General features: G+C 35.6%; 1 protein-coding gene across 8 annotated transcripts in view; it reads left to right on the top strand.

Annotated features, from left to right (window-relative positions):
- The window catches only part of METTL4 (methyltransferase like 4), a 43,905-nt gene extending 29,588 nt beyond the window's left edge, over positions 1-14,317 (top strand). For all 8 annotated transcript variants that reach the window (XM_029922783.1, XM_029922786.1, XM_029922785.1 and 5 more), the window contains 4 exons: positions 5,745-5,919; positions 7,398-7,504; positions 7,854-7,945; positions 13,629-14,317. In XM_029922783.1, coding sequence (XP_029778643.1) covers positions 5,745-5,919; positions 7,398-7,504; positions 7,854-7,945; positions 13,629-13,774 — 520 coding nt within the window. In that variant the 3' untranslated portion in view covers positions 13,775-14,317. The remainder of the gene's footprint in view (positions 1-5,744; positions 5,920-7,397; positions 7,505-7,853; positions 7,946-13,628) is intronic.
- Positions 14,318-18,851: the final 4,534 nt, after the last annotated feature.

Raw genomic sequence — 18,851 nt, 5'->3', positions numbered from 1 at the left:
CATAGATGTTTATAACTGTTAGCTCTTCCTGATGGACAGACCCTGTAATTAGTATATAATGTCCTTTTCATCTTTTGTTACTCCCTTTACTTTAAAGTCCAGTTTGTCCAGTGTAAGTATGGCTACTCTAGCTTTCTTTTGACTTCCAGTTGCATGATAGATATTTCTCCATCCCCTCACTTCCTTTTTTTTTTCTTATAGTTTATTGTCAATTTGGTTTCCATATAACACCCAGTGCTCTTCCCCACAAGTGCCCTCCACCATCACCACCACCTCTTTTCCCCCCTCCCCCTTCCCCTTCAACTCTCAGTTCATTTTCAGCATTCAGTAGTCTCTCAAGTTTTGAATCCCTCTCTCTCTCCAACTCTCTCTCCCTCCTCCGCTCCCCCTGGTTCTCCATTAGGTCTCTCCTGTTTTCCTGTTAGACCTATGAGTGCAAACATATGGTTTCTGTCCTTCTCTGCCTGGCTTACTTCGTTCAGCATGACACCCTCAAGGTCCATCCACTTTCCTACAAATGGCCATATGTCATTCCCTCTCATTGCCATGTAGTACTCCATTGTGTATATATACCACATCTTCTTGATCCATTCATCGGGTGATGGACCTTTAGGCCCTTCCCATGATTTGGCTATTGTTGACAGTGTTGCTATGAACATTGGGGTACATGTGCCCCTATGCATCAGTACTTCTGTATCCCTTGGGTAAATCCCTAGCAGGGCTATTGCTGCATCCCCTCAATTTCAATCTCAAGGTGTCTTCAGCTCTAAGATGAGTATCTTGTAGACAGCAAATAGATGGATTTTTAAAAAATCCATTCTGCTATTCTATGTCATTTAATTGGAGCATTTAGTCCATTTACATTCAGTGTTATTATTGAAAAATGTGGGTTTAAATTCATTGTGTTCTCTGTAGAGTTCATGTTTGTATTGATGTCTCTGGTGTCTTATATTCCTTGCTACATTTCTCTCATAGAGTCCGCCTTAGGATCTCTTGTAGGGCCGGTTAGTGGTGATGAATCCCTTCAATCTTTCTTTGTTTGGAAAAACCTTTATCTCTCCTTCTATACTGAATGACAGGCTGGCTGGATAGAGGATTCTTGGCTGCATATTTTTCTTGTTCATCACATTGAAGATTTCCTGCCATTCCTTTCTGGCCTGCCAATTTTTCAATAACTTGGTCTGGTAGTACCCTTATGTGTCTCCCTTTGTATATTAAGGTCCATTTATTTCTAGCTGCTTTCAGAATTTTCTCTTTATCCTTTTTAAAAAATTTTTTTAATGTTTTATTTATTTTTGATACAGAGAGAGACAGAGCATGAGAGAGGGAGGGTCAGAGAGAGAGAGAGAGAGAGAGAGAGAGACAGAACCAGAAGCAGGCTCCAGGCTCTGAGCTAGCTGTCAGCACAGAGCCCGACGCGGGGCTCGAACCCATGAACGTGAGATCTGACCTGAGCCGAAGTCGGAGGCTTAACCGACTGAGCCACCCAGGCGCCCTTCTCTTTATCCTTATATTTTGCCAGTTTCACTATGATATGTGGTGAAGATAGATTCAAGTTATGTCTGAGGGGAGTTCTCTGCCTTTGAATTTCAATGTCTGTTTCCTTTCCCAGGTTGGGAAAGTTCTCAGTTATGATTTGTTCTAGTATCTCTTCAGCCCTTTTCTCTCTCTTCTCATGGAATTCCTATGATATGGATATTGTTCCGTTTGATTCCATCACTCAGTTCTTGCATTCTCCTTTCATGCCCATGGGTCAATTTATCTCTCTTTATCTTTCTCTTTTTCTATCGTTGTGTCTTCTAAGTTACCTATTCTCTTCTCTGCCTCTTCAGTCCATGCAGTGGCCAACTCCATTTATTATGCACCTCATTCATAGCCTTTTTTTAAAACTCGTCACAGTTATTTTGAAGGTCCTTAGTCTTTGTATCAATAGCTCTCTGATCCTTTTTTCAAGCCCAGGAATTAATTTTATGAAAATTATTCTAAATTCTTCTTGAGTTATGTTGCTTATATATGTTTTGAGCAGTTCTGTGGCTGTGACTTCTTCCTTGAATTTCTTTAGAGGACAGTTCTTCTGTTTTGTCATTTTGTCTAGCTTTCTGTCTCTTGTAAGTTTTAAAAGCTTGTTGTGTGCTTTGCACCCGCAAGTACTCCTATATTAAAGGAGGCTCATACACTGTCCAGGGCCTGGCTGTTCCGGAAGTGTTCTCTGAAGCGTGCCCCTTGGTCTCTCTTATTGTGCCTTTGGTTTTTTATTTTCCTATTCGTACTGATGTTTTGGACTCTCCACCATGTGTGCTTTGGTTTTTTTGCTTGAAGTAGCCCTGTTTTTGCACAGGAACAGACGGGAGACCCATAAAAAAAATTCAGTTTAAATTTCACTTGCTCTTTATTTTAATGAAAATTGATAGTTTTCTTGAATACTCTTTAGAAGTTTTAAAAAGTGAACCAATCCTTGATCATAATTAGCAGCATCTTTGGTGGCAGCTTCAGTGATTTAGAAAAATAGACTTATTCCTCTTATGATATTTTGTGATAGTTTTACACAGCACATTTTGAAATTGTTTTGTTTTTTTCCCCCACTTAACTCATAGGTATATCTTTATGGTCTTTTTTGTAATGATTTATTGTATTGCTTCTTTCTCTTAACTTTTGATTTTAGATATTCCAAACTTTGAGAAGATTTGAAAGGATAGTACATGAGTATCAAATTACCTTTCTTTTAGATTTACCAGTTATTAATATTCTCCCACATTTATGTGTATTTTTTCTCTTTCCATCTCTATGCTTTTTTATCTGATATTGTAGGAATCATGTGTTCACCAACAAATTCTTTTGTGTGTGTCTTCTTAAGACAAGGATATTCTCCTACATAACTATAATAACAGTATTACTCCCAATAAAGTTAATATTGTCAAATATAATGGTATCAAATATACATTATATATTCATGTATTTTTTTTTTTTACCTCTTTTCAAACTATTATTTATGGCTATATTTTTCTTTTTGTTTTTCAGATTTAAGCTCCAATCAGGAATCATACATTACATTTGGTGTTTACTTTTGTGCTTTTAAGGCATAGCAGTCTTCTGTTTTTTTTTTGTTTTCAGGTTATTGACTCTTTTTTTTAATATCCCATGCCACTTTGCTGTAGATTTCCTACCATTTGGATTTGTCTGATTATTTTTTCATGATTAGATTCAGGTTAAACATTTTTGATGAGGATACTACTTTGGTGATAAAGATCCATATTTTGGAATTTGTTCAGTGACTTCCAGGAGAGTAAAACTAAAAAAATGGAATATTTCATCCCTTCTGCGACCCCCAGCAAATAAACCCAATTAAATAAAATTAAGGCAGTCAAAGAATCTGCAGTTGTTGGAACCTCAGACTTCAAATTTTTGACTTGATGTCTTTCATACTGTGGCAAATTTAGTTTTTTATTTTTTAATTTTAAAAATTAATTTCATTTTTTGAAAAAAGATAGAGGGAAGAAGAGAGGGGCATAAGTGACTGAGAGGCAGACTGAAAATCCCAGGAAGGGCAGAAGGAGGGAGACAGGGAGGGAGGGAGGGAGGGTGAGAGAGAGAGAAGCGGGGCCCACCCAAAGTGGGGCTCAAGCTCATGAACTGTGAGATCATGACCTGAGCTGAAGTCAAATGCTTAATTACTGAGCCACCTAGGCTCTCTTTAGATTTTTTAAATTATCACTTTGATTATAAGATATGCTAGCCTAAGAAGAGCACTGGTCTGGATGGTAGAAAACTTGGGTGCATGAGGTCTGAATTACTCATTTGTTTATTTGAGAAAATAGTTACTGATCGCTTCCTCACATCATACAGTTGCTGTATATGAGAGTTGGATTCCAATATTTATTGCATTTGGCCATTAGGATGTCATTTACTTTTTCCAGAATCGGTATAATAGTAGAAGCCTGTTATAGTCTGTTGAGGAATAACATAAAAGAAAGTAGAAAGACTAAATGCATACCAGTCCTTAGGTTAGCTATATACATTAGAAGACTGAATTGAGGGAATTTCATGTCTTTTTTCTCTTCCACTACCTCCTTTCCCTGTTTCTCTCCTCTTCCTTCCTTTAATACCTAGGCTGATGGTAAGGAACTTCCAGAGAAGTTGAAATACAGAAAGAGAGGAATAATTAGCATTGTAAGATAGTAGAAAATGGGAATAAGAGAACACAGTTGGACTGATAATTTTTAAATAGGTGAAGCCATACCATTTCATTTAAGAAGAAATGTATAGAAATAAATAAGTGAAGGTATATAAGGAGAGAGGGGTAGGCAGTTGAAGGAATGTGTTGGCTTTTATTTTTATTGTTATATGAGGTAACTTCATCTGCCAATAGTGAGTTTGGGCAAGAGATTTGAAAAGAGATGAGGGTTTGTAGTCGACTAAGGATAAATAAAAGAATTGATGAGTAGTTTTAGTAGTTTTGAGAGCCTGAGAATGAGTTTAATTTACCCAGTTCTTCACTTCTTATATTTTTCCACCTGATTTTCCCCAAATGAAGAAGTGGAATTGAATTGTGTGGAAATTGAATTGAAGATTGGAGATTTGAGGGAGTTGTGGGGTAAAGAGGTGATGGGAATTTAGGGTGCTAGACAGAAGACAGTGAAATGATCGGTGGTTGCTCATCTGTGGAGATGAGGAGCGTGTAGGCAGAAAGAAATGGTAGCCTCAGTAGAGAGATGGGGCATGGGATGCTTTGATAAGATTGATGAATAGGTAAGGGATAGGTGTTTACTGCCAGAAATTGATGTTTAGTTTGAGATAGAATTAAATATGGGTGATGACAAGGTCCAGGTGGGGGTCACTGGAATATATTATTGAGATGAATGCAGTTGTATTTGTTTAGGGGAAGATTAGGCGAGGTGTGTACATTATATAGATTGTGCCTTGAAATTATCCGGGATAATGGCAAGATTTGTGTTGGCAAGGAGGAAGAACCTTAGAGCATAAGGCTTCACTGATATGGAGAGTGAGGAAGAAATGGGTTTAATGAAGAACTTTACAGTCTAGCATAGCTGGATAGCGAGTACCTCAAGGAGAAGTAGATTTTATGCAGATGGAGGAGTTATAGCCTTGAAGCAGCAATAATAGAGCTAGGAGAATACTGACCCTCCTCTCTTGTGTGTGTTGAGTGTTAGAGAAAGGGCCACATTCTTTAGCTTGGATATTACAGAGCAAGTAGTTCTAGCAAGAGAAATAAAAGTTTGTACTATTAATGACTCAGAGGTGCAAGAATGTAGAATTTTTTAAAAATGAAAGCATGAAGGTTTCAGAGAGCCCAGTAGAATTGATTGGGAATAAAGAAGAAGCAGGATGATAGATTGAGGGTTGAAAATGTAGTGGAATATTGAGACCATAGTTTCAAGACTTATTGTGATAGGGTCCCTGGATATTTTAGGATTATGAAAACAAAACAATAATACTTGGTTGATTTTGAATGGGAGAAAAGCATATTAGTGAAATTATTGAAATGTAATAATTTAAAAATGATGAATATAGTCTGGCAATTTTATACTGTTAAAAAAGGGAAAGGGATAATTCCGACTTGCATGTAATAGTATGTCCACTGGGTGTCACTGTGGCTTCATATTTAGTTACACAAATAAACAGCTATAGGAGCTCTGTGTCGAGTTGGTATTATATGGGTCTTTTCTCTGCTTATTTTTCCTTATTGCAGTGAATTTTGCTAAATTGTTTTTTCTGTTTATTTGTAGGTACAATTATTTGTCACCACTACAAATAAAGCAGATACCTATCCCTAAACTGGCTGCTCCTGACTGTCTTGTTATTACTTGGGTGACCAATAGACAGAGGCACCTACGTTTTGTAAAGGAAGAACTTTATCCTTCTTGGTCTGTTGAGGTAGTAGCTGAATGGCACTGGGTAAAAGTAAGTTCAGAAATTTACATACTTGTTATTAGAGCATGCCATGTAAGTCACATAAATGTAGCATCTGATTTTTTTTTAAATTTTTTTAATGTTTTATTTATTTTTGATACAGAGAGAGATAGAGCATGAGAGGGGGAGGGGCAGACAGAGAAGGAGACACAGAACCGGAAGCAGCTCCAGTCTCTGAGCTAGCTGTCAGCACAGAGCCTGACACGGGGCTCAAACCCACGAACGTGAGATCTGACCTGAGCCAAAGTTGGAGGCTTAACCGACTGAGCCACCCAGGCGCCCCCATAGCATCTGATTTTTAACACTTCGCATGTCATTGCTCTACTCCTTCAACACAGTCTAATTAAAACTTTTACTTTGATACTAAATACTTTTTTTTAATACTAAATACTTTTATTTTCTTATTCTCAGAGGCTTTATGCTCGTTGGTTCTGTGTCTTTTTGTAGTAGAGTCCCAAAGTGCTGGCCTTAGCAAGTCACTCAGGGAGATATCAGGATGACATTTTAAAAAGCTCTGATATCTGTAGTTTAAAAACAACAAACATGACCAAGTATTGTCTGTCTTATCAATCCAAGTTGCTTTTATTACTAATTCTAGCTCTGACAGTGTTTGCGACACTATTTTCTATGAAGGAATATACTTTATTATAATCTACTTATATATATTATAAGTAATCAGTAAATATTATTATTTGGATGAATAAATGAATTAATGATGACATGGTTTTCAGGAGTGAATTTTAATGGAAAGTAGATTTTTATGTGTAAAGTGATAAAGTGATATTTAAAATATTTTAGATGCTCATAGCTGCTGTAATGCGATAGTCACTAGCCATATGTGGCTATTCAGCACATGAATTATGGCTATTGAAAATTGAATTGATGCTAAGTGTAAAATGTACAATTTCAAAGGCAGTATGAAAGAAAAAATGTGACATACCTCAATAACTTTTTGAATTGGTTACATATTAAAATAATATTTGGATATGTGAGATTAAGCTAAATATATAACTAAAATTACTTATATATGCTTCCTACTTTTTAAAAAATTTTTAAAATTTATTTTGAGAGAGAGTACGTGCATTTGTGCAGTTGGGAGGGGCAGAGAGAGAAGGAGAGAATCTCAAGCATACTCAGCACTGTCAGTGTAGAGCCTGAAGAGGGGCTTGAGTTCATGGTCCATGAGGTCATGACCTGAGCTAAAATCAAGAGTCAGACACTTAACCAACCGAGCTACCTAGCTGCCCCAGCTTCTTACTTTTTTAATATTGCTAGTAGAAAATTTAAATCATAAATGTGGTTTGTGGGTACAGCTTATAGTATATTTTTATTAGATAGCACTAGCCTAGAGGTTTAATAATTTCTTTGACAGAAATTGTATAGTGACAGAAAAAGCAAACTATTTTCCTGGATATTTATAGATGTATGGTTTAATTTTGTTTTCTTTTTTTTTGACTCCTTCCTATCAGATCACCAATTCAGGAGAGTTTGTGTTCCCATTAGATTCTCCACACAAAAAGCCTTATGAAGGTCTTATACTGGGGAGAGTTCGAGAAAAAACTGCTATACCATTAAGGTAGGAAAGGTGATTTTTCAAAACTGTATAAAAGCATCCCCTTAATTTTTACATGTTTGAAAATCTGAAAATGGCCTAGACCAGAAAAGTATGAATGGTATGGCACATGGAGTTTTATATTGTTCTTTGTTTTATCTAGTGTTTAACTGTCATTATTGAAGAAAAGGAAATTATCAGTAATGTCTCAATACTTAAATTGTTGATTTTAATTATTTTTTCTATTCTTGAATTTATTTTTAAATTCAGATAACTATTTGAAAAGTAAAAAAAAAAATCAAGGCAACTATGGCTTATATGTGAAAAATTGTCCTTTCAAGTATAATTTACATTGTTATTTTGTTTTAATTAGGAAAGAAGATGTAAAAATGCTCCCTCTTCCAGATCATAAGTTAATTGTTAGTGTGCCCTGTACTCTTCACTCACATAAGCCACCGCTTGCTGGTATGTTTTTATAAAATAGAATTGTTATGACTTCTGTCAAATTGAGAAAAGGATTAAATTTAGTATTTGGTATAGAGATTTGGATGTTTTATTTTTATTAGTTCCCTAAAATTTTATGAATAGTGGTTTTTGTTTATATTTTTTGGCAAAAGCTTTATTTTCATTTGGTCCTTGACTTGAGAGGGGGCTCCGTGATGGGTAAAAAGCTGCCTAGTGGCTGCAGGGAGAGGTGCAAGCAGAAGCTTTGACATCGTGGGGGGATGTGGAGGGGCTGCTCAAAGGCTGCCGGGCTCCAGAGGCTCCTAGTTGTGCTTAAGGGTGAGCCTTTCAAAGAGATACTTGGCCTTGTCCAGCCCAGCTGGGGGCCAGCCAGCCTGTGGAGGTTAGGCAGTCACCCAACTTCTTGGTGAGTTTTACCTCCTCATCTGGAAGTGGCTCTCTAGGAAGTTACAGTGATGGGGATTTGTATGGGCAGAGCCCGGAGCACGTTTATCTAGAAGGGCCTAGTTCAGGTTCTTTCTCAGGGTCATGGCAGCTTCCATGGCAACCAAGACTTTACCTCACTCATCTTGGGAGGGCTTCTTTGTGCTTTGGAAGAGGGCATAGCTGCTGCACTGCTTTTGCATCTTCTAAAAGATGCTTGGCCATCTTGTGGAAGAAGTGCTCAGGCTGTCCAGAGACGTATTGTCACAGTCAAAATAGAAGCCCTGAAAGGTAGATGTAGGAGGCCCTCAGACCCAGGTTGATTAGGCAGTTGACACTGGCCTCCACCTTAGTAGAATAATTCTCATGAACCTGGGACCTCCTTGTTGGTCAGCAATAAGGAGCTAACCACAAAAAATGGTGTTGGCTCGTTCTAGAGGCTGTATCTGGAAAGAAGGTTGGAAAGTGGTTTGAAGGTGGTCAGAGACTGGAATAATGGGAGTCCCCAGGTCTGGTCCATCTAAAGACTGTTGAATATTATGAACTGTTGATGTGCTGCATAGATTAATTTAATTTCATCTCAGCTTTTCCCCTTAATGCCATTAGGTTCCCCTTGGTTGTTACTCCCTCACTGTCCTTGTAGACCAAGGGGCATCTGAGGACTGTAGTTCTACTAGTGATTTTATTTTACTACGAGGGCTGTATCCCCTGCTTGTTCTGAAACGAGGTGCCTAGAATAGCAGTCAGGGACATGGTTAGAATCCCCTTGACACTTGGTAGAGACTCAGTTTCATGTTGAGGTAGTGTTGCTTTTCTGAACCACTGGAAAGGTAATGGATGTAAGGCTACATTTCTTACTAGTCTTAATGCTTTGGTATAATGATCATCATTCAGTGAAACTAAGCAGCAAAGCTGCAAGGAATAGTGGAAAGTTTTGGCTTTGGAGATTGACTAACATGAGTTTTAATCTTGGCTCTGCTACTAAATGAGTATCTCTAACATGTTCTACCTGAAAGTCCTCATTTAAAGAGAGACTAATGGTATTTTAGAGTTGTGAGGATTGATTATATTTGAAATTCTGTAGCATATAGTGGAAGCTTAGTGAATGCTAAATTTTTCAAGTGAGAGTTTAAAAAAATAGAAAAGTAAGTCCTTAAAAGATAACTGAATGTGATATTCATAGTTATCTATTAAAAAATTTCTTTAGAAATATCTATTATATTGATTTTCTGATCCCCACTTAAAAAAAAACAAAAACTTTCAAGCTCCTGCTCAGGAAAACTATAAGGTCCCCAACCTATCATATTATTTTGTAGAATATGGGATAGTTCATGAGCTAGAATACATAGGAAAGTGAATACAAATTCCCAAGGTAATTTTTATTGTTAGCACTTAGATTTCTGTTATCTTAAACTGCTTATGCGGAAGAGTCTTTATAGTGTTAGTCCATTTGAAAAATATTCAGATGTTTACCTTATGATCCATTTTTTGGCTTAGAGAAGTGCTGAATAAATATCTTTAAGCTGTGTACTATCATAGACTAATGCATTAAATATGTGACTTAAATGAAAAGTGAGATTGTACTGTTCTTTGAGAAGAAAATTATGTTTGGCACCAGTTATATTTGATGGAGGAAATCTAATTTGTATTCTCATTTGAATTTTATCATTCAGTGAATATCAAAGCATAATTTAGTGTTTGTCTTAGGGATTTTTTTTTTTTTGTTTTTGTTTACTTAAGTAATCTCTATACCCCAAATGGGGCTGGAACTAATGACCCTGAGAGCAAGAGTTGCATGCTCGTCCTACTAAGTCGACAAGGTGCCCCAGGGCTTATTTTTTTACTTTTAAAAACCTAAAAGCAAAGACCTATATTCATTCCAAAATTATAGTTAAACTATTTATCAATTCCTTTTACATAGAATAAAATAATGTTTAAACATTAGTCTTAAGAAACAAAGTTTTATTTATTTATTTATTTAAAAAATTTTAATGTTTACTTTTGAGAGACAGCACGAGTGAGCATGAATGGGGGAGGGGCAGAGGGAGAGGGAGACACAGAGTTGGAACAAGGCTCCAGGCTCTGTGCTCTCACCACAGAACCCAGCGTGGGGCTTGAACTCACAAATGTGAGATCATGATCTGAGTGGAAGTCAGATGCTCAACCAACTGAGCCACCCAGGTGCCCCATTAAGAAACAAGGTTTAAAAATAGTAAGTAAAAATTAGTCTTTTAGGGAAGGGGGAAAAGAGGTGGTGGTGATGGAGGAGGGCACTTGTGGGGAAGAGCACTGGGTGTTGTATGGAAACCAATTTGACAATAAACTATTTTTTAAAAAATTAGTCTTTTATTAATACTAATAAAGATTAGACTTCCAGCCTGTGTGTATGAAATGCAGTTCTGCCATATTCCCAGTAGAGAGCAGCACAAACATATTTTTAGGATTGAGAACATTTTAAAAAAGATTTTTGGTGGGGAAAAATCTACATGACTTGATGGTATATGTAATCCTTATGTTTTAGATGGGTAGTAGTAGATGAGAAGTATTTGTAATTATGTATTTTTGAATTCATGTTACTAGGGATAGCAAGTGCACGTACAAAAGTACAGAGCCATATAAATTAAAGCCACCAAAAAACAATTTTTAGATTTCTGACTGTGATTTACTCTGAAATCATAACTCTGGGATTTGGGATAGTGTATGTCCTATAAGTAACGCTTAGAACTTTTATATGCAGTTTTCTTAAACTGTTCTGTGCATATTTATAAAATGCAATATTCTTTTACTTCTAGAAACACTAAGATTTAAAAAAATTTTTAATTGATTTCTACTGGTTAATATAACAAATTTTAAAAAGATACATTGATTCTATTTTTCAGTTTTGAAGTTTCCTCCTATAGATCAAAGTATAAGTCATCCATAGCTATAACTTATCACATAACCTTATAAATGTGTATTACATTTAAAGATTTAAGGTGGGAAAATTATGAAATAAAAGCATTTGAATCAAAATTAGTTTTTATATTTTACCTTAGAGGAATCTCTACTCCCTTCTATTACTTTATTCACTAACAGTTTCTGTCTGAAGAGTAAAACACAGTTTGATAAGATTCTGTGCACTGGTGATTGAGCCCCTTCTTTCCCTCCTGTCCCTTGGTCCTAGAACAAAAGAGGAATAAATGGCAATGCTTGGATTATTTCCTCTTCTGTGATTAGTAGCACATTTTACTAATGTCAGATATTATGTAGTTATTTTAAGTATATTATAGATCATATTCGTACTTAAATTTATACATTGGCATTTACTTTTTAAAAATTGAGATATAATTGACATGTTAGTTTCAGATGTACAACATAATGGCTCCTTTGTGTATATATTGAGAAATGATCACCCATCACAAAGAGTCTAGTTAACATCATTACCACACATAGTTACAAAATATTTTTCCTTGTGGTTAGAACTTCTAAAGTCGAGTTTACTTTTAAATCGATATTTAAGATTAGGGAATAAAACATTTCCAATAATTTGCTCTTAATTCGTTTGTTTTGAAATGTGGTTAACATTTTAAAAACATTACTCCTTGATTTTCTAGTTTTTTCAACCAGAAAAAAAAAAAAACCATGCAGAGATATATTACATTGAGAAAGTAGGAGGGAGTAAATGGGTTGAAGTTTTATGTACTATGTTTGTAGACTAAGTCCATGGCCATCTTTTTCTACTAGCCTGGGTACTCTTAGAAAACATGAATATCCGTTTCCTTTGTTAAATTTCACAGCACTCATTATAGTGAGTGCTCCAAATAGTAAACATTTTTGACTGTCTGACTCCAGTGTAGATTCCAGATTAAGGTTCTGAAATAGAGTTCCTAACATCTTTGTACCTAAAAACTAAACAAACAAGCAAAAGCAAACAAAACCTTGCTTCACCTTAGATGATAGTAAAAGTGAATTGAGGTTATTAGGGTATTGAATTCATGGAGAAAAAAGCCTCTAAGGCTCTAGGGAAATTTTCTTTTAGGTTTAGTAACATTTAATTATAATTAGACACTTAAGAAAGGACTAGAAGTCTCATGTTGGCATCTCCTAAAAGCTATCAAAGCCCAAATTTGACTTCAGTTGGGTTATGGACAATACTTTATAAATTCCCTGAATTTGATAAATTGGGCCAGTGCATTTGTACAAATAAACCATTATTTTGCTGTGAGAGCAACTGGAGAACATTATGAAACCTAAATTTTATATATGCTTTATTTAAACTTTACCTATATCAAGTACTCCTAAGGAATACTTGTCATTACTAAAGTGAATTTGATAGAGTTCTTCTAAGCTCAATCTTGTATAGCAATTAAGAACTATTTAGTTAAAAATTACTCTTCTGGTAATTTTTCATTCCTGAATTATTATTTTCATACCCAGTTCCTATAATACAGTTAATATAGCTAACCAGTAACATGATCAGGTTAAATTGATTTAAATATTGTCATCCCAATGAACATGTACTTTAAAAAAAGGCTTCTATGGTATTTTCTTTCTGTTACTGTATATTATAGCATTTAATCATCATATATATGATGTACTTTTTTTCTCAAAAATAATGTTTTCAGTAGTTATTAATATATTTTATACATTAATTAAAGAATGCTTATCTGAAATAATATGGTAATATTTTAGGTAAAAAGGATCTATAATTTGGAAATGAGGGAATGTACTACTCAGTTATAGCTAAGAGGATATTGTGATTTGTTAGTTGTGTGTTCTCAATATTTTTATTGATGTCTAATTCTTCATTTACTGCTCTTATGCTAGTGTATATGCTTGCAGAGACTCATACTATCTCAGTTTTTTAAGTGAATTGTTTTTGTATTGTTCCTATACAATTATTTTTCATGCGTGGATTACACTTATTAAAAAATTAAGTTAGTACTCAGGAGATTTGTCAGTGATATTGGAAAATTGAAAAATCACCTGTGTGGGTGTTAAAATCCTTATTTCTCATCTACAAATGACTGATAAATCAGGACTTCTCAAATTTCTGATGGTATTATCTCCAATCTCAGGATTGCTCATTTCAAATAATTTCTAACTACAAATAGTAAAGCCTGTAATGAAATCCTTGAAATTAATTAGCTATCCTTTTTTTCTGTCTTTTTTTTTTTTTTTTAGAGGAAACAATCCTTGCTCTTTTGCTTTTAACTGCTAAAAAGGAAATTGATTCCTTTCTTAACAATAATTTTTGTGTTTTTTTCTCTTTTTTGGACAGAGGTTCTAAAAGACTATGTCAAGCCAGATGGGAAATGTTTGGAATTGTTTGCTCGAAATTTACAGCCAGGTTGGACTAGTTGGGGCAATGAAGTTCTCAAATTTCAACACATGGATTATTTTGTTGCTCTGGAGTCTAGAAGCTGAGTGTGGTCTTAAACTTGTGATTTTCTTCAGTTTTTCCTCACCCCTTCTTCCTTCATTCTAACTGATTGTTCCTTTTCTTACCAACCAGTATGCTTAGAAATGTAAACAGGACTTGGTTTTTCTGCAAAAGACCAGAAGTGACTAGTCTTTATGTAATTTTGAGATGAATCTACTTCAGTTGCATTAGTATTCTCCATTATTCCAGATTCACTGTAAATAAAGAGGCAAGTAGTTAAAAAAATGACAAGACTTTGTTCTTGAAAAAGTCCAGAAAGCATGCACTGTGGACCAGAGGTTGTAATTCTGCCCATGGATGTGTTTTGTTTGGCCTATATGATGTTGTAAAAAAAAAAAAAATTTAAGCCATCATTCTAAAAAATCAGGGAATTTCACATAAAGTCTAGACTTCTGCTTTTCTTTAAACATCAGAACCTCTGGCTGCACTGCAGTCTGTATTCTTTCCTGTATCAGTAAGTAGGACCTACTGGTAGCAACTCACTTGGGAAGGGACATGTGCAAAGTAAAATATTTTTACTAAAATGATTCTTTGAGAGGCATGCTGATTTATTATGTATAACCTTTTTGCAAACTGAGGTATAATTTCACATAAAATTCTCCAGTTTTTATATAGGGTTCATTGAATTTAGAAAACATATGTATAGTTATCTATCTACTGCCATAGTCATAATATGGAACATGTTCTTCACCTCCAAAGCTCATGTGTCCAGTTATAGTCAATCCCTTCCTCCCACCCCTGGCCCTTGGTAAACGATGATTTATTTTCTATTAGTTTTGCTTTTACTTAGCATTTTGACAAAAGTATTTATACAGTTTACAACTTTTCTATAAATATTTATCTACCAAGTAAAATGTTAGATTGAAATGATTATCTGACAAAGTTGCCAATTCATTTACTTATTTTGCCAAAGAAAAATATTTTTTAAGTTTGTTCATTCTTTGAGTTTGTGAATATAATAATATAGGCCTAACTTTGTATTTATAAGGATATTCTAACTCATTTGAAATTATTATGTTAAATGTTTATTTATATATTTTGAGAGAGAGCATGAGTGGGGGAGGGAGAGAGAGGGAGAGAGAGAGAGTCCCAGGCAGGCTCTAAGCTACCAGCATAGAGCCTGATGTGGGGCTCTATCTCATGAACTGAACCTTGAAATTATGACCTGAGCTGCAAGAGCTAGAAGCTTAACCAACTGAGCCACTCAGGTGCCCCTTGTAGGAATATTTATATTATTTTATAGCTATATTGAGGTATAATTGATATATTTGCATATACTTATAATGTACAGTTTAATGAGCTTTGACTTATGTGTGTACCTGTGAAGCTACCATCACAAACAAGATAATAAACATAATCATTATCTCCCAAGCTTTTGTCAAGGCCCTATATAATCCATCTTTCATAATTACCTCTCTACATTTTATCCCTAGGCAATCACTGATCTGCATTCTGTACTGTGGAGTTGAGTGCATTTTCTAGAATTGTGTCTAGATGCCCTAATAAACTAGCACAATCATAATGGCTTAAAAAAAACACTCATTATTAGTTTACAATCTTGTAAGTCAGAATTCTGGCAGTCTCACCTGGGTCACTACTAAGATCTCAGAATACCAAAAGCAAGGGGTTGGCCGAACTGAGCTCTTATCTGGAGGCTTTAGGGAAGATCCATTTTCAAGGTCATTCAGGTTGATGAATGTTTCCTTGATGGCTACCAGCTAGGGGTCAACTCACATTGAGTATTTAGCCTTCAACTACTCTCTCTAACTTCTCCATTTGCTGCCATCTAGAGAAAATTCTCCGCTTTTAAAAGTCTTTTATGCTTAGATTCAACCCACTTGAATAATTTCCCTTTTGTGGGTGATAAGATGATTGTATTCACAGGTTTCAACAAAATTCAAAGTGGGGGAGGCTTTATAAAGTATGAAGTTCTTTGAGTGTCTTTCTTAGAATTTTGCCTACCATGGGCCCAGCCTCTGGTGCCCAGAGGTCCATGTCTGTCTCACATGTAAAATACGTTCACTTCTCCTCAAGTTTTGCAAGGATACCATTTCATTATAGCACCGTTTCAAAGTCCAGGATCTCATCTAAATTTCATCAGCTCAAAAGTCCCAAATCTCATTTAAATTATCTAAATTAGGTTAGAACAGAAGCTTCTTGTATAATCCATTAAGTAAAGCTTCTGGGAAAAATTCCTCTCCATTTGTGGATCTGTGGAACTCAAGAAACAAGTGACCTGCCTCTAACACAATCAACATACAGTAGTGGGACAGTCAAAGCATAGGAGTTATAACTATTCCAGTTAGAAAAGAAAATATAGGGGAAAATGACCATATCTAATCCAAATCAGTCTGAAAATCTAGCCAGGTGAACTCTAGGCAGACTTCCTTGATTAGAATTCAGTATAATTTCAGTAAGGCCTGGCAATAACACTGGTTCCCCGCTCTGCACTTAGGGCTCTTGGCTCCACCCTCTGAGCTCTGGTTCATCTCTCTTGGCTTTGGTTTTCATCCTTTGTGTCATCCTTCCTTTTCTGTGAAAGGTAGCTTATATTTACTACAGTTGACTTCTTTTTATCAGCCTGCTTCCTGGCAGTATAATTGGGGTGGGGGAAGGTTTGACAGCCTTTTCATTTTATACTCTCCCTTTCAGCCTAAGCTTGTATAATTTCTGCTAATATAAAATTTTCTAGAACCTTGTGGATCTTGTTTGGGATGCAAGGGGATTCACTCATCAGACAAGAGCCAGATCCACAGATTGTGAAAAGATATAATCCCTTCTCTTTTTTTGGCTTTTGCTGAAATGACTGAAGACCAATGCTCTTAAACTTCCTTGAGTTCTCCAGGTTGATTGAGAAGATCTTTAGGATACTCTTCATCTCTAAGGGATCTTTTTTTATGATTGAATACTCTGGCCCTTTAATCTTCCCAAGGTTTCATGAAAGAGTTGGACAGTCACACTCCCAGTTTTTTCTTTATGCCATGATTTTAGAAGCACTGACTCTTAGCATATTTTGCCACCTGGATAGGCCAACTGTTTCCCAAATCAGCATCTTGATTCCTTAAGAGTTTTTCCTTCAGTTTGGCTCCTCTTGCATTTTACTATAAGCAGCAAGAAGAAACCAGGGAGCACCGTCAACGCTTTGCTTGGACATTTTAGCTAAATATTCAAGTTTATCACCTTTGAATTCTGCTTTCCACATGACTACAGGATGTGATTTTGCTACATATTATGCCTTTATATAACAAAGATTTCCCTCACTTAGTTTCCAGTGATATGTTCTTCACTTCTTTCTGAACCCTCACCAGCATTATCTTTCACTGCCACCTTTCTACTGATAGTTTGTTCAGGACTTCTGTCATGCTCCTCCAAAGTTTTCTAGTCTCTGCCCACTGCCCAGTTTCAAAGTCATATTTTAGGTATTAACACAGCATCCCACTTTCCAGGTACCAGAGTGTGTATCACTTTTTTTAAAACTGTGTAACAAATTACCACAAACATAGGGGTTTAAAACAGCATTCCATCCCCCCACTTTTATTTTAATCTCACAAATCTGTTGGTAAGAATTTTAGGTGTACTAGACTGGATTCTTTGACTAGGATCTCAAGGCCAAAAGCAAGGAGTTGGTCGAGCCAGACTCTTATCTGGAGGATCTCAGGAAGAATCTGCTTCCAAATTCATTCAGTTTGTTGACAGAATTCAGTTCCAAGTGGTTGTAGGAGAGGTCACTTATTTCCTTGCTGGCCCACAGCAGTGGTTGCTCTAAGCTCCCAAAGGCTGTATCCTGACCATTTTCAGAACCGGCAGTAATGTGTCAAATCCTTCTGGTGCTTCTAATTTCTATCAGCCAGAGAAAAGCTCTGCTTTTAAAGGGCTTTTGTGATTAGATTGATCTACCTGGATAATCTCCCTTATTATGTAACATAATCATGGGAGTGATATTTCCTATTCACAGGATCCACCCACAGTCAAAGAAGAGAGGATTCTCCAGGGTCACTGGGGGTCAATTAAGAAAATTCTTAAACTTTTCCTACATTAATTTTTTTGGATAGGCCTTTGTGGTGTGTTTAGTGTGGGACAATTATAAATAAAGTCTTTATGAGCATTTATATGTGAATTTTTGTATAGATCTATGTGTTCATCTCTTTTGGGTATATACCTCAGGGTAGAATGTCTAGGTCATATGGTAGGTATAAGTTTAACTTTTAAAGAAATGGTCAAAGAGTACTCCACAGTGATTGTATTATTTTATATTCTATACAAACAACAAATGAGAATTTCTGTTCCTTTATATCCTTGTCAATGCTTGGTATGGTCAGTCATTAAAATTTTAGCTCTTATATGAGGTAATAGCTTATTGTGGCTTTAATTTGTATTTCCCTAGTGACAAATGATTTTGAGCCTATATCCAAATACTTATTTGCTATCTGTATATCTCTAGTGAAGTATCTGTTCAAATCATTGCCTGTTTTTTATTTGGTTGTTTGTTTTTATATTATTCAGTTATAAGTGTTCTTTATGTATCCTTGACACAAATTCTCTATTTAATAGGTTTTTAAAATGTTTTTTCCCAATCTGAGATTTGTGTTTTGATTAATTTTCACAGTAACGTCTTTTAAGTTTTTTCTTTTTTAATTATAGGTTCACAGGAAGTTGCAGAAATATACATAGGGAGGTCCTGTGTACCCGGTATCTAGTTTCTCCCAATGGTAACATCTTGCATTTTGAATAACTGTTGCACAATATCAGTCAGGAAATTGACATTGGAACCATCCACAGAGCTTATTTAAATTTCACCGGTGTTACATGGACCAGTGTGTGTATAGCACTGTGCAATTTAATCACACATGCAGATTTGTGTAATTACCACCATTGTCAAGATATGCAACTTTTTGATCCACGAGTTAGAACATGTATATCTTTGTGGGGGCTATTATTCTGCTTATTGCAGATTAAAAAAAATTACTGTTGGAATTTTCATAGGGATAAATTAAATCTATATGAAGAACTGATGGATTTACTATATTGAATCTTTAAAACCATTCTATAGCTTTCTGTTTA

The sequence above is a fragment of the Suricata suricatta genome, chromosome 14, assembly GCF_006229205.1.
Source record: "Suricata suricatta isolate VVHF042 chromosome 14, meerkat_22Aug2017_6uvM2_HiC, whole genome shotgun sequence".
Classification (NCBI taxonomy): domain Eukaryota; kingdom Metazoa; phylum Chordata; class Mammalia; order Carnivora; family Herpestidae; genus Suricata; species Suricata suricatta.
Note: the sequence above shows the minus strand (reverse complement) of the source record. Positions and strands in the feature narration are given on the sequence as shown.